Source organism: Pollachius pollachius (assembly GCF_949987615.1).
Source record: "Pollachius pollachius genome assembly, chromosome: 13".
In the NCBI taxonomy this organism is placed as follows: domain Eukaryota; kingdom Metazoa; phylum Chordata; class Actinopteri; order Gadiformes; family Gadidae; genus Pollachius; species Pollachius pollachius.
The window spans coordinates 14523759-14539833 of record NC_136946.1 but is presented as its reverse complement, the minus strand read 5'-3'; the positions used below and the strand labels follow the sequence as shown (position 1 = coordinate 14539833).

Genomic DNA, 16075 nt, shown 5'->3' with positions numbered 1-16075 from the left:
CACACACAGACACAGGCACACAACACGTAGACCATGAACACAGAAACACCCAATGGCGTGCACACATACACAAACATATATGCACACAGGCAGGCTCACACAGTTACATACACACCTATAGATGCCTGCGCACACACGGGTGGTCTCTGTTATACTCTTTTCAGTTCGCGTTTCACATTGCGCCGATTATGCACTATTCCAGCAGTCCCCGCTGTGACCGTGTGATTGCGTGTGCCTCGACGTGCGTCCGTCTAGCGTGACCTCGGTGCATTGGTGGTATTTCTATCCCCCTCCACGTAATCAACAGCTAGGATCACAGCGTGGCCCCTTTGAATACAGAACATACACGTTTCCCTTTCCTTCGTGTGCAAAAAGGATCGCTGTGAGGTCTCCGGCTGGGAGGAAATAGCGGAGATGTTTTCTGTGCCGGGACCCTGACAGCAGACGTGATTCACGATCAGCTGGCGGTGACGCCAAACGCGGAGAGAGACGGAGCCTCCTTGTGGAAGCGTGATTGGGATGGGGGCGTGCCTTCCCTCTGGTGAGGTAGCCACCGAGGCCCATGAATCACGTTCTCCCTGAGGTTGGGGGTGGTGGGTGGGTGGGTGGGGGGGGGGTTTGAGGGAGAGAGGGGCGGGGGTGGTGAAGGATGATGATGATGAAGATGACGGTTTCTGACCGCTCCTCAATGTGGTCTCTCTTGGAGGGGCGGAGTCTGGGCCCCGCCCGTCCACGCCACCACACATTCTCAGCGGCGCATCGGAGAGTCAGGCGAGGTCACACTGTCGCCGAAAACCAAACAGAATTAGGAGGTAATCACAGTGTGCTGGTGCATTGGTGGAGGACAGTTGTCACCCTGTCTTTGTAGATATTGTTGGGTTATTTCTGGTGGGAAATCTGTTTAATTGTTCAGAGATTAGTTTTGCATTCTTTTGGGAAAAAATGCAAAATAGAGGAATGGCTGAGAGGGAGATGAGAGAGAGACTGGGAGGGTATTTCTGTTTGTCATTTTTTTATACGCCACTGACCTGGGCTACGCTTTGCTGTTTACAACAATGTCTTTGACCAAATCCTACTGCCCATTATTTTATCGACATAGGAGATGTATTTAGTGTGGAAGCTAGGACCATGTCCCCACCAATGAAAGACAATTCACGCCAGAACATGTGAACAGAAAACAAAACATTTTTGAACAAAATCCTCTGTCCTCCTACGGGATAACGGGATATGACAGGTCTGCCAATCGGCAATCCCTCCCATCCTTTCCCCTGGCATTCCTCTCACCCTGTCCCAGTCCCTCCCAACCCGTTTGTCTGTGAATGTGCCTGCAGTTGCGCTCTGTAGCCAGGGTAAGAGAGTGTTATTCTTTTCATCAAAAAATATTCTGCCTTATTTGTCCTTCAACACTTGTCTTTCATAATGTTACAGAATCCATACCGTTTGGAAAGACACTTCGACCTTTTGTTAAACGGACCGTGGGAAACTTTCTGTAAGTTGCTGGCTCCCATCAAGGCTGGTCCCAGGACAGGCCCGGCCTGGAACCCGTTGTCCTGGAAACCTAACCCTAAAGCTAAACCGAAACCCTGAAACCAAAACCCTAACCCTAATACAAAACAATAACTCTAAAACCTAACCTTAAAAGTGTTGAATAATTTGCTTTAATAATTTTGAAGTCTGAAATAACCGGCCTAAGGTTAAGACGCTCTGCTCTTTACAAAACAATACATAAGTTAACATAGTAAGTTGTATGAAGAAACACCTGTAGACTGTGATCAGGATTCTCAGATTCTATACTAGTCTACCCAAAAAACGGTATTGTCTCTCACATTGCAAGGAGTGGCCTGTGCGCTTCTAAACTGAATCCAAAAAAAAAGTCTTTGTTCATCAATATCAGTCATAGGCCGTATCTCATTCCACAGATAAATAACTCTCTAAATTTGATGTGATTTTCTTTAACCTCCCATTAACCAGACGACCCACAACTCAAAAAAAAAGACAAAATGGCAGCCTGTTTTTCGGTTCCCTCGTCTTGCTAGAGAGGTCAGGGAAGCGGTGGTGACAGAGAGACACTCTATCCACTGGGCCAGAACAGCGTCTGCAGCTCTAGTCGTTTTAACACAGCCTCTGGCCAAACGCCTAACTGTGTTAAACACACCCCTGATGTGTGTGTGTTTCCCTTCAAGCCTACACACACACACACACACACACACACACACACACACACACACACACACACACACACACACACACACACACATGCACACACACACGCGCGCACACACACACACACACACATTAGCCACGTGGACCATGAATGTATGTATGTATTGTGTACATTGCCTTGGTGTGTGTGTGTGCGTGCGTGTGTTTGATAGACACAACCCGTCTGCGGGGCGTGATGTAGTCACTTCCTCCTCTTGGGCGAACTGAGTGCCTGTTGTCAGGGGCGACCCCGCGGCATTTAACCCCTCGCCACCTCTGACACCGCAGCGCCACGCTGCGTGTTTATCCGCGCGTGTGCGTGTGTGTGTGTGTGTGTGTGTGTGCGTGTGTGTGTGTGCGTGTGGGTGTGTGTGTGTGTGTGTGTGTGTGTGTGTGTGTGTGTGAAAAGTGGAGGGAGAGAGACAAGCATGTGTAAAGTGAGTGTCGGCCGGCCACAGGTGTCTAGTCGAGGTGACGGGGTGTTAAGACCCTCCCCCTCCTCCACCACTCCCAAACTCCTCACCCCCCCGCCAAGCTCTCTCAGCTCCCTCACCCTCCTCTCCCACCATCTGTTTCTGAGGGAGGAGGGAAGGGAGAGGGTGGAGAGGGGTTAGCAACACATGGCTGGAGGGGGGTGAGTGAGCGAGAGAGGCCGACCGAGAAAGGGAGAGAGAGAGAGAGAGAGAGAGGATAGCAACCGGCTGATAAGTCATGCATGCAGGTGCCAAAGACAACAGTAGTCTCTCTCTCTCTCTCTCTCTCTCTCTTTTTACTCTCTGTCTGTCTGTCTATCTGTCTGTCTGTCTGTCTCTCTGTCTTTCTCTTTCTCTCTCTCTCTCTCTCTCTGTCTGTCTGTCTGTCTGTCTGTCTGTCTCTCTGTCTTTCTCTCTATCTGTCTGTCTGTCTGTCTGTCTGTCTGTCTGTCTGTCTGTCTGTCTGTCTGTCTGTCTGTCTTTCTCTCTCTCTCTCTCTCTCTCTCTGTCTGTCTGTCTGTCTCTCTCTTTCAGAGCATCACAGCACAGAGTGGGAGGGGGTCCCGGTAGGGGACTGGGGGGTAATTGCATCTGATTGAGCCGGATGTGGAGGGAATCCCCCTTTTTTTGGACAAACAGCCACATATATGCGTGCACACAGAGACCCTCAACTCATGCACAGAAACACACATACACGCACACGCATCCTCACACACACACACAGTGCATCTCTTTGATTGGGGTCAGAGGTGAAACATGGGGTTTACGCCAATACCAGAAGCCTGCCTGCCCTTTATTGTGTTGTGTGTGTGTGTGTGTGTGTGTGTGTGTGTGTGTGTGTGTGTGTGTGTGTGTGTGTGTGTGTAGCAGTTCCGTGCTTGATGAGCAACACAGATTCACACATGCAGGCCATGTGAGCGAGACCTGAGGTTAAAGCAAATGGCCGTGGCTTTGTTTGCTGTAAAGCCGTCTAATAGCCAGACTCTATCATGTGTAATTCGGCATGTAAAATACCAAAAAACGCACAATGCAGATTTTGGGTGTGTTTGTATGTGTATGCGTGGGCGACAGATCTGAAACTGAGGTAAAAGGAGAACGAGAGGAGTAGGCATTCAGACTGTCTGTTCGTCAGGTGTACCCCTTCAAGCCTGGGAGTGATTACAGGGGGAGAGAGGGGGGAGATGGTGGGGGGAGGGGGAGAGGGGGACAGGAGGGCAATGGGATCACTGCAGGCGGACGGTTGGTAGAAGAAAATGGGCACAGATGTTGGTTAACATGAAATGCTTTCTCTCTCCTCCCCCACGTCTCTGTGTCTGTACCCCTCTCTCCTCCCCCCGTCTCTGTGTCTGTCCCCCTCTCTCCCTCTTTCTCTCTCTCTTTGTCTGTCTGTCTGGCTGTCCGTTCCTCCAGTAGAGGAGGAAGAGGAGGACGAGGAGTTGGCCGAGTCGAAGCCAGGGCCCGAGACGGAGCAGCTGGATGAGGACGACGCCAAGGAACCAAACGATGGTACTGATGGATGGAAGGGAGATGGGTGGATGGATGGATGGATGAATGGATGGATGAATGGATGGATGATTGATGGGTGGGTGGGAAGATGGGTGGATGATGGGTGGTTGATGGGTAGATGGATAAGTGGTGGATTGAAGGCTGGAGGGATAATGGTTGATGGTGGATGATGGTTGATGAATTGATTTATGGGTGTAGATGAAGGAATGGGTAGATAAATGGGTGGATGATTGGGTGAATGGATGGATGGATGAATGAAGGGGTGGATACATGTATAAAAGAGATAAAAGATCATATGGCGGATCTAACCTGCTGCCATGACGCAAAACCTCCCAGTTGTCTAGTCGAAGCCGCCCCCTTCAAGAATCAATAGAGGAAAACACATCCTGTATCCATGGTAACAAAAGTGTCATTTTAATGACCCTTTCTAGACTTTATAATAGGATTCATACTGAAATACATCTTCCCTCTCGTCTGTCTCCCACTCTCGCTCTCTCGCGGCCCCGCACGCCCTGGACTGGCGTGCGGGCCGTCTCGTGTGACCCACTGGCCGCTCGACGCCAGCATCAGATAGGGGGACCAGAGGGGGTTATGGGTAGAGGGTCCGGCTTATCAGCTTTCAGGCATCCGGAAGGGTCAGCATTGATTAAAAACCTGTCACTTGACCCACCCCCCGCCCCCAGCCCCCATTCAAACACACACACACACACACACACACACACACACACACACACACACACACACACACACACACACACACACACACACACACACACACACACACACACACACACACGCACACTCATACATCAACCACACATCAAAGAGGCTGAAGAAGAGAGGGATCGAGTAGGGTGTGTGTGTGTGTGTGTGTGTGTGTGTGGTGTGTGTGCGCGCGCATGCCCGTGTGTGTGAGTTGCTTTGGACTTCAAGGCAACAAGCTGGTTAAAACACAACATGCTAACTGATAGGCAGCTGTAGATATGCATATGTGCATATGTTAAAACACACTCACACACACACACTCACACACATACACACACACACACCCACACACACACAAAGCAATCTGTCTCGTCTCTATCCTAGCCCATTAGAAGGCCTGGCCTTTGATCTTTGCCACTCGATGCACTCTGGGTCTTTTCTGACAACTCATAAGGAGTAGGAGCGGGGGGATCAAAGTCAAGGGCCAGGGTAAAAACTCCCAAGTATGTACGTCTGCCTATTTGTATTTTGCGTGTCAGATCTCGCGTGTGTGTGTGTGTGTGCGTTTTTGTGTGTGTGCGTTTTTGTGTGTGTGTGTGTGTGTGTGTGTGTGTGTGTGTGTGTGTGTGCGTGCTCGTGGGACAGTGACATCAAAAAGGCGGACAGCGTGCGGCGCGGCGGCCATAATGTTCAAAGCCGGGCGGTGGTCGCGGTGGGCGGGGGCTGGGGGTGGGTGTAGTTCAGAAGGCTTTGTTTGTCCCTTGTTTGTGAACTCCTTGTTTTTACTGTAGGCCTTTATTAAGAGCTCTGCGTCCGCAGCCGGCTGCTGCGGTTTATCGTGTCCCGGGTTGGACTCTGGTTTCCATAACGGCCGTCCACGGGGAGGCAAGGAGCAGACAGGAAGTGTAGTATTCTTTTCAAGGTACTTAAAGCGGATGCAACCATACAGGTGTAGAACGGATTCAACGTACGACGACACATAGGGTGAATTAACCTGAGGTTTGGATTAAATTCACCTTGTTTTAATCGGCGCAATGCTATACAATACTGCTATTTATTGTAGTCATTGTTTTACATTCAAACAACACAAGCATTGTTTTTTAGTATGAACATCACTGCAGTGATATGGAAACTCTGGCAAAGACTGGTTTGACCATCTCAATTCTGGGTCAACGGGGCGTTTCCCTTTCTTTCGCCTCATATTTGTTTCAACCAATCATGTCGCCTGAAGCAAGGTAAGCGCGCCATCGGCGAACCCAAACTCGGTCAGGAGAAGTAAAGTCAAAAAGGTCTGTAGAGGTTTGAAATCAACACTATCTAGACTAGACAGTGTAGGAATACACTAATGCAAATTCAGTGCTGCAGGCTTTATCAAACCAAGCGTAACTCAGCCCATAGCCGTTCCTGGTCCGATCCACGTCCCCCAAAAACACCTGGATAACACAAATCCTCTCATCGGATAAAAAATACTGTACGACGGGACCATCTTAATGTACCAACCCGCCGCCACCCGTCCCCAACTAACCCCCTCCCATGGCCCCGCCCACAGCCGGGCCCCCCCACCGGGAGCTGACGGAGGAGGAGCGGCAGCAGATCCTGCACTCGTCTGACTTCCAGAGCTTCTTCGACTGCAGCGTGCGCGTGATGGAGCGCGCCCTGGCCGAGGACGACGACATCTTCTTCGACTACAGCGGCCGCGACCTGGACGACAAGGAGGGGTGAGGGGGGGGGGGGGGGGGGGGGGGGGGGGGGGGGGGGAGTGAAGGGGGGGGTCCACCCAACGTAGACATGATGGCTCGTCATGAGTCATGAGCGACATGGGAGGGAGGGGGGGCAAGGGGGAGAGGATAGCTTTGTTCTTTGACACGCACATGCGTGTCATCGCGGTGATGTCATGGCCCTTCAAAGGGTTCTTGCTGCTGGGGGGTGGCTGGATGGTGGAGTGCTGGCGGGGGGGGGTGGGCACATGTCCTTCTAAACACGTCATTGTGTTTACAATGACGTGTAATGACATGTACCTGTCATTAACATAGCGTAACGGTAAAAATCAACACTGATGAGCTGATCCTTAACAAATAAAAGGATATTGCATATGGGATGAGAGCCATTCCTTGTGTACGGATTTAGTTAAAAAACACCCCCCCCTCCAAACCCTTAAACGATTCCAATGGGGCACAAAAACAGCAAAGACTGACAAACCATTCTGCTCTCCCTCGGCTTCATCTGCTGTGGTCTGAGTCATGGCGGCCGCCCGCGGTGGGGCCGGATCAGTAAGCCGTGTGTTTATTGGCCGCGTGCAGGGAGCTGGCGGGCGGCTCCAGTCTGTCTCTCAGCAGGCTGTTCTATGACGAGCACTGGTCCAAACATAGAGTCATCACCTGCCTCGACTGGTCTCCCCAGGTGAGTCACTCTGCCAGAGAGAAGCTCTTTGATGCATGTGATCAGCTACCCACTGAACCTCTCTGGGTCACTTTTAACCTAGCTGGATATACCTGTCTTTCTCCTCCTCCTACCCTTTCCTCTCTCTTCACTTCCATCTTCACCTCGTCCTCCTTTTCCCGTCTTCCCCCCCCCCTCTCTTTCCTGTGACTCCCCCGCTTCCTCCTCTTCCTCCCCCTGTCTCTCTCCTGTTACTTTCTCGTTCCCTTCCTCCTCTTCCTCCTCTCTCCTCCCCCCCCCCTCCCCAGTACCCAGAGCTCCTGGTGGCCTCCTATAACAACAACGAAGACGCCCCCCACGAGCCGGACGGCGTGGCTCTGGTGTGGAACATCAAGTTCAAGAAGGCCACGCCGGAATACATCTTCCACTGTCAGGTACGTTACTATAGACCATGGTCCCCTATAGACCTCCCAGTATACATCTTCCACTGTCAGGTACGTCACTATAGACCATGGTCCCCTATAGACCTCCCAGTATACATCTTCCACTGTCAGGTACGTCACTATAGACCATGGTCCCCTATAGACCTCCCAGTATGCATCTTCCACTGTCAGGTACGTCACTATAGACCATGGTCCCCTATAGACCTCCCAGTATACATCTTCCACTGTCAGGTACGTCACTATAGACCATGGTCCCCTATAGACCTCCCAGTATACATCTTCCACTGTCAGGTACGTCATTATAGACCATGGTCCCCTATAGACCTCCCAGTATACATCTTCCACTGTCAGGTACGTCACTATAGACCATGGTCCCCTATAGACCTCCCAGTATGCATCTTCCACTGTCAGGTACGTCACTATAGACCATGGTCCCCTATAGACCTCCCAGTATGCATCTTCCACTGTCAGGTACGTCACTATAGACCATGGTCCCCTATAGACATCCCAGTATACATCTTCCACTGTCAGGTACGTCACTATAGACCATGGTCCCCTATAGACCTCCCAGTATACATCTTCCACTGTCAGGTACGTCACTATAGACCATGGTCACCAATAGACCACCCAGTATACATGTTCCACTGTCAGGTACGTCACTATACTTCACCATGATCACCAATAGACCACCCACTATACATGTTCCACTGTCAGGTACGTCACTATACTTCACCATGATCACCAATAGACCACCCACTATACATGTTCCACTGTCAGGTACGTCACTATACTTCACCATGATCACCAATAGACCACCCACTATACATGTTCCACTGTCAGGTACGTCACTATACTTCACCATGATCACCAATAGACCACCCACTATACATGTTCCACTGTCAGGTACGTCACTATACTTCACCATGATCACCTATAGACCACCGTAACCTACAGACTACCCGGAGCATGCCTTCCACTGTCAGGTACGCCACTATAGACCACTGCCACCTATAGAACAGTACACTGTCAACTCCCAGTACCTTCCTTCACCTAATGGACCCTCTGAAGCTATGGCAACATTACGGTTCCGTTATTAGATTCAGCTGGCTCGTTTCTAGAATTATTATTTTGTAATATTTTTGGGGGGATTATTGATGTTGATATTTTGATAAGTGGTAAGTGAATTCTGAATTTTGTAAGCACACACGGTATGCGAGTATTCAAGTGAAGACGAGTTGGTCAATGAGGGTAGCTTCTTCCCCCCCCCAGTGTAGCAGCCCATAGATGTCAGGATGATATCATCTAATCTTCCAACCATTTAAATATTTCCTTCCCTCCTTGGTTGTGAGAACTGTTTTCCTGGCAGCCAATACTCTGCTGCTATTCTAGAGCAGGACACCCGAAACCCAACGTTTCGGAAGACTTTGGCAAGCTCTTCCTCACCACCTTATCACCACCTTAACCCTCCAGGCGGAGAAAACAAGGCAATTAGATGGAGGGAAACGTATCAGAGTTTCACCTTTTCCGGAACAGGCTGTCACCGAGTGACAGTTTTTGAATAGAACAAACTGAGGTTTTAGGTGTGGAAACAGACACCACTAGGTATGGCGTTAATTACACAAGGCCTGGAAGTCAGAGGGGGTAGGGAGGGAGGAGGGATTACAGAGGGATGGAAGAGGAAGGAGGGATGGAGGGATGGAAGTGGGAAGAAGGGATGGGAAGGGGGAAGGAGGGATAGGAAGGGGGAACGAGGGATGGAAGGGGAAGGAGGAATGGAAGTGGGAAGAAGGGATGGGAAGGGGGAAGAAGGGATGGGAAGGGGAAGAAGGGATGGAAGTGGGAAGAAGGGATGGGAAGGGGAAGGAGGGATGGAAGTGGGAAGAAGGGATGGGAAGGGGGAAGAAGGGATGGGAGAGGGAAGGAGTGATGGGAAGGAGGGATGGAAGGAGAAGGCAGTAGGGAGTGAAGGAGGAAGGGAAGGAAGTAAGGATTAAAAGAGGGACGGAAAGGGGGAGGAGGGATGGAAGGTTAGATGGAGGAAGGAAGGAAGGAATGATTGAGATAAAGGGGCAACGAAGGAAAACAGAAAGGACAGACGGTAGGGGGGAAAGGAGGTACGGATGGTTTAATGGAAGGAGATGAGGAAAGGAGGCAGAGAAGGACGGAGAAAGGGAATAAGAGTAAATCGGGTGTTGCGGCCGGCAGTCAGTTCCCAGAAGGCCATGGGAGCAGATCGAGACGCCATGGTAATAAAAGAACATGAGGCATACCACTTCCTGATCCAATGCTGCAGCGTGTGTGTAGCTGGCCCACCCACAACCCGCATTGTACCCTGTGTGTGTGTGTGTGTGTGTGTGTGTGTGTGTGTATGTGTGCGTTTCATTCTACACATTAGCTGCACAACTTGCTTTAACGAACAGAAATATACCTGTACACACTCGCTATACCATGTGGATGTTGGGTAGGCCAATTTTGTTTCTCTCTCTCACACGCACACAGATACACACGCACACACACACACGCACATACGCACACACACACACACACACCCACACACTCTCGTGCACAACCATCGACCACACGCTGCGCCAGATATTGCAGTGAGGCCATAAAAAGCTCTGCCTTCATGATGGTTTTAAACACACACAATTCTTCCACTCCACACTCGTTAATGTCCATGCTAACATCCATGTAGCCCCAGCTCCATACGCTCCATAGATTACAGCTCGGCCTGACCGGGAGAGGAGGGCTGGGGGCTTAATGTCCCTCTGTGGTTCCCTGGTGATATTGGTATTATTAAGAACACATTGGACCAAGCTCGTGATATGTGATCTGTCACTTTTATAGTGTAGCTTTTGTGATAATAACACCCGGTGTCACGCTGGCTTAGAGCAAGGCTTTATTCACATCATATTGAGTACGCTTGGGATTAGTTGGTTCCTCAATAAGACATCACCTAAAGGTTTTAGACGGATATCAATGCTAACTCTCAATGGGAACTAGAGAGAAGAGCGTAAGAAAGTATCTTTTGGCACATTACCGTCATCTATAGTCTTATCTTAACCGGATTAGCAGTTGTCATGTCTAACCTTTGCTTTATCCCGTTTATATCTTCAATTCATTTTGACAATTGCTTATTTTTCTTAAAGAATGCACAGCAAATCATTTGCTAACCATCAAACAACCCACTAATGCTTGCATATTATATTACCTCCCATCAACAAGATGGAAATCTATTTATCTTTCTTGAAAGAAAAGATTTTACATCACACAGACACACACAGCCACACGTGTACAAGACGTCTCTCGTCAGTCAGTGCCTATTAGCCCGGAGTGGTTCCACACGGGACAGGAAACAGAGGTGGAGGTGGACATGCTCGGAGCTAACGAAGCGAGCCGCCGAAGGTAAAGATGGCGGCCGTCTTTAACTTCAGCATCTCGGGATGGGGGGGTAAAGAGGTCGGGGGCTCGTGGGTTGTCAGGGGGTTTTGGGGTGGGGGGGGGGGGGGGGGGGTTGTTTGGAAGGATCCCTGGCTGCAGCTTCGCTCACCGCTGGACTCAGATAAAAGGAACCAGGCAATGTTTGGGGGAAGAGAGAGAGAAATTGTTGATACACTGCTCTCCGCTGCCTTGGGTTCCTCCGGGGCTCTGTATTGCAAACAGAGACACGGCTCCTCCAGTAAGAGCCGGATCTGATGGCTCTTAATGTGCGAGCATGTTCTGCCGTTTAACCCATCAAACCACACGGACCGCTTCTTATCACCCCTCTCTCTCTCTCTCTCCCGCCTCTCCCTCTTTCCCTCCCTCTCTCTCTCCTTCTCTCTCTCTTGTCTTTCGTTCTCCCTAGGATGTACTTTCACTATATCTCTTTATTTTTCAACACTGTCCACTTCCACACACTTGGCATCAGTTTAATCACACACACACAAAAAACACAAACACACACACACACACACACACACACACACACACACACACACACACACGCGTGTATGCACATGTACACACGTGGGTGAACACACATTGAGAGGTTGGGTTTGGCAGGTCCTCCATGGCTGCTGTTGGCAGGCCCCCAGGATGGTTTTGGAGCATTCCGACATTTCAGCCATTTCCATTTTTCCACAGCAGCCCGCATTGGCAGCTTTCATCTGAGCGTACGTACGGATGGATGTATGGACCAATGAATGGATGGATACGGATCGAGCCCTTGATGGAAAAGACAGATTAATGGGCTTGGTGTGGAGTGATGCGTGTGTGTGTGTGTGTGTGTGTGTCTGTCTGTGTGTTTGTGCCTTTGTATATGTATATGTGTGTCTGTGTGTGTGTGTGTGTGTGTGTGTGTATATGTGTGCATACATGCGGGTGTGCTTGTGTGCACAATGCGTGCATGCATGTCTATGCATGGTGTTAGTACATGTATGTGAGCGCATGGGTGTGTGAGGAGACACTCACACACACACACACACGCACGCAACCACACACGCACACACAATGGATGAGCAGTATTTTGACGGGAGTTGCGAGACTCTGGGGTTGTGGCTTGAGGTTTCAGAACGGCAGAGTCCTATATAAGACTCTTCAGCTTATGGATGGCTCTATTTTTTCACCCAGGGCTTTGGTGAGGTCAGGGGGTGGGGGGGCGGGGGGTGGGTGCAGGAGGAGACGTAGCACTGAGTCCGTCTTGAATAACCAGCCAGGGCTGCGTGGCCTGCTACAGTTGGAGCCTCCGTCGGAAGGCCTGCTCCACTCGGAGTACCGTGTTTGTGGTTTGTTTCACTTCCTCATCAGGCCGGGGGGGCAGAAGGTCTTGATTGTGGAAAATATGTTCATCCTTTGTTTACCGAGCGAAGCACTTTCTGGTGCCACAATCCTCGCAAAATCTCACTGCAATGAGTTCATTTGGTGCTTTTTATTAGCCGAATGACCTTTAATTAGAGAAATTCTCTCACTTCTCCCCTATTTACTTCATTTTACAGGTTTAGCTTTTTCTTTCTCTGACCCGACACCTCAGGAGTGAACACAAACGAGGGCGAAGCCCTGGAGGCTAGAAGCCCCGCGTCGCAGAATGCTTGGTAAAATCCCGGTAAGAAAATAAGGGCAACGATTGCAACCGTTGCTATAGGGTTGGAACAAAAAACCCTCTTCTGAGAAAGAGAGTGGTGGAAAAAAGGAGCTGTTGAATCATGTTATTTTCCCTTTTGTTTAGGACCCAACAGAGCCACTTCAAGAGCCCCTGGTGGTCCAGTCTCAAGGCTGACCAGCAGCCCTTAAAATAAGAGGAAATATGTGTGGGGCCCGTCTCTGTGTATTTTTAACCTTGTTCGTGGCCAGAGTGTGTCTCCTGGAAACAGTGGCGTTACGCGTGCGGATTCCGGTACCAGCGGGTGCGTCTCTCCCCCCTCGCCCCCCCCCACAGCCAATCCGCTCCCGCTTATCCCGGGGTTGACGCGCGACCCCCCCGCCCGACCCTCCCTTCCCAACCCCACGATCACACGAAGTCTCGGAGTCACTTCACGCCAGGCCTCTCAAGTGGGTGAAGTCTCACCACATTAAAAGCCCCCCCCCCCCCCCCCCCCCCCCCCCTGTCTCCCCCTTTCTCCTCCAAAATAAAACTTTCAGCTGAACCTCCGGGACCACAAGCCCACCGCACGCAGCCCTGCTGCCCCCCACCCCTGCCCCCAGCCCCCACCCACTCCTCCAACCCCCCACTGCTTCCATCATCTCCCGGCAGATAGGTCCTCTTTTTTTTACGCTTTTGTTTTGTTTCGTTCCTATCTGGTTCATGGCTCTCGTCTTGGCCAAGAAGAAAAAAAGAAACCTTTAGTGAGAAAGAGAGAGAGAGAGAGAGAGAGAGAGCGAGAGAGAGAGAGCGAGAGAGAGAGAGAGAGAGAGCGAGAGAGAGAGAGAGCGAGAGAGAGAGAGAGAGAGGGCGAGAGTGAGAGCGAGAGAGGGGGAGAAAACGAGACGCATCAGAGAGCATAGAGACATTATTCATAGATGGAGTTGCATTGCACTCGTAAAAGCCAGACAAACTGCTATAAAGTGTGTGTGTCTGTGTGTTTGTGCATGTGTGTGTGTGTGTGTGTGTGTGTGTGTGTGTGTGCATCAACTGCAGCTTTTTATGGTTGGTGACAAGTATTTTCTCCTTCAAATGAGACAAACAACAATGCATTTTCCTTTGGGTCACAATACAGAGCAACACGCTAGGACAAACAGAAATACACACTGCAACACAGACACATAATAAAAACACACAAGCACCATAAAAATAGAAGAAAATACGTTTGGTCAGCATTTCTTTTGAGAGTTTCAAGTATTGTATTACTTTTGTGCGGCATTCAAATGTCAGCCGCAACAGTGCAAATAGCAGATTTACGCAGTGAAGCAAGTGTGTGTGTATAAGTTTAAAACGTTTTAACGATTTTGTTGCGAGTGCTTATTCCCCATTAGATGGCTTTGTGTCAGCCGTGAAACACACACTCCCAACATGACAATATAAAGCGGGGAAAGCGATTGTTGTTGGTAGCAATCAGCCTCTGGAAGAGCTGGGAGCAACGCAGCTGCGGCGCACATTTCAACATTGTCGTACTCGTTAAAAACATTCCTTGTTAATATCCGTTCTGCGTATGGAATAACTGTGAGATGCCACGCTCCATCATTGCGGAACGCGCACCCGGTTGCCTTTAGAACTGCTTTAAACAAGAGGTGTGGCGGCAGGCGGCATTGGTCGAACACAAGGCCGTCTGTGTACCGTATGGGTGTAGCCGGGCACGCTCCGGTTCATATCAGGGTTTGGTGTGGGTTTGTTTTTGGTTGAGCCCAGCCTGTTGGGCACCAGCTCAGGCCTTCATGTCGTGGCCTCTGTCGGCGTGAGTGAGATGGAGTGCTGGAGGTCGCTAAGGTCAAAGGTGAACGCGAGAGGCCGTCATGGAACAGAATGGGGTATAACGTAATAACGCTTGATCAGAAGGGCATTTGTTGAGCAGAAACATTATTTGGATCAAATAAGAAGAAGTAGACATATACACCTATATCTATATCTATATAGATATAGATATATATATAAAAAACTATAACAAATGAATAATATGAAGGAAAGAAAACTCAATGGCAGATTGGAAGCGCCTGCCTGTGTTAACTCCTCGTTCTCGGAAAATCTCTCGGCGTAACGGGAGATTCGATTCGGCATTTCCCTCTGCGCCAGAAACCACAGGGTGACAAAATCCGCAGGGTGTCATAAACGACTGAAGCCGGCAGCGGGGAGGGGGGTTCAGCGTTGGGGGTTGGAGGTTTTGGGTTTGGGTGATCGGTGGACCAGAGTACGCGAGGTTGGCCAAGAAGACGGTTCGATTCCATCTGGTCCCGATAAGGCCTAGTGGGAAACAGATGAGTGTGGTGAGCGAGGGAGGAGAGGAAGGATGGAGCACTGATCTTCCAGTGTGTGTGTGTGTGTGTGTGTGGGGGGGGGGGGTAGTGGGTGTGTAGCACTGTCTGTTCTGCTCCCCTGAAACACACGCCAAAACGCACACCCACAAACACACCCACGCACATGCACACACAACCTCCCAATCATTTTCGCTTCATACCATCATTCCTCTCCCTCTCTCCCTGACTCTTTCTCCACTCAAAGTGAAGAAAGAGGTGGAGAGAATGAGAGCCGAAGAAAACTCTCTCGTGTACCTCCCTGCTCCCCCTTGCACACTCCCTCCGTCTCTTCCCCTCTTCTGCTTCTTTCCTTTAAACCTGTTTAATATCTCGCCGGGTTCCATCTTTCATCTCAGCCCGTGTGTGTGTGTGTGTGTGTGGGTGTTATCCCACCGAGCACTTCCTCTTAATATAAGCGGGGTCCCGCCAGATGCACTTAGCCTCGTATGCTGCTGTGAGCTACAGCAGACGATAAGGTGGTGGTGGTGGTGGTGGTGTGTGGGCACACATGTTCAGGCCTCTTCCTCACACACCACACAGTTGCTAAGTAAGGCTTGCTGGGTGTGTGCAAGACATACACACCTGAATACACACCCATGCGTCTATCATATCATGACAGGGAATTCAGCAGTTCTGATGTCAACAATCCACCTTCTTCATGGGGGAGACGGCACAGAACCTGAGACAGAAACCATCAAATGCAAGCGGAAGAGCTAAGCCTTGTGTCCTGTTTGCTAAGGAGTTGTTCTACCAAAGAAAACAAGTTCAGCCGAGGGGATCAGGTCTTTCAGAAGGGGATTTTGATAAATGCATCCCAAGAGTGGACAATCTACACAGTGTTGATTTGAAACATTTAGAAACACATTTTTTTTGCGTTTCGAGCTAGTCGAGTTTGAGTTCGCCAATCAGACGCTTCCAGATCCCCACTTTCAGCGACACGAT

General features: G+C 50.1%; 1 protein-coding gene across 1 annotated transcript in view; it reads left to right on the top strand.

The window, feature by feature from the left end:
* dync1i1a (dynein cytoplasmic 1 intermediate chain 1a) overlaps positions 1-16075 on the top strand; it is a gene marked incomplete at both ends in the record, with an annotated part of 50935 nt that overhangs the window by 19526 nt on the left and 15334 nt on the right. Inside the window, 4 exons of the mRNA XM_079749916.1 lie at positions 4086-4181; positions 6436-6604; positions 7187-7286; positions 7574-7699. Coding sequence (XP_079606042.1) covers positions 4086-4181; positions 6436-6604; positions 7187-7286; positions 7574-7699 — 491 coding nt within the window. The remainder of the gene's footprint in view (positions 1-4085; positions 4182-6435; positions 6605-7186; positions 7287-7573; positions 7700-16075) is intronic.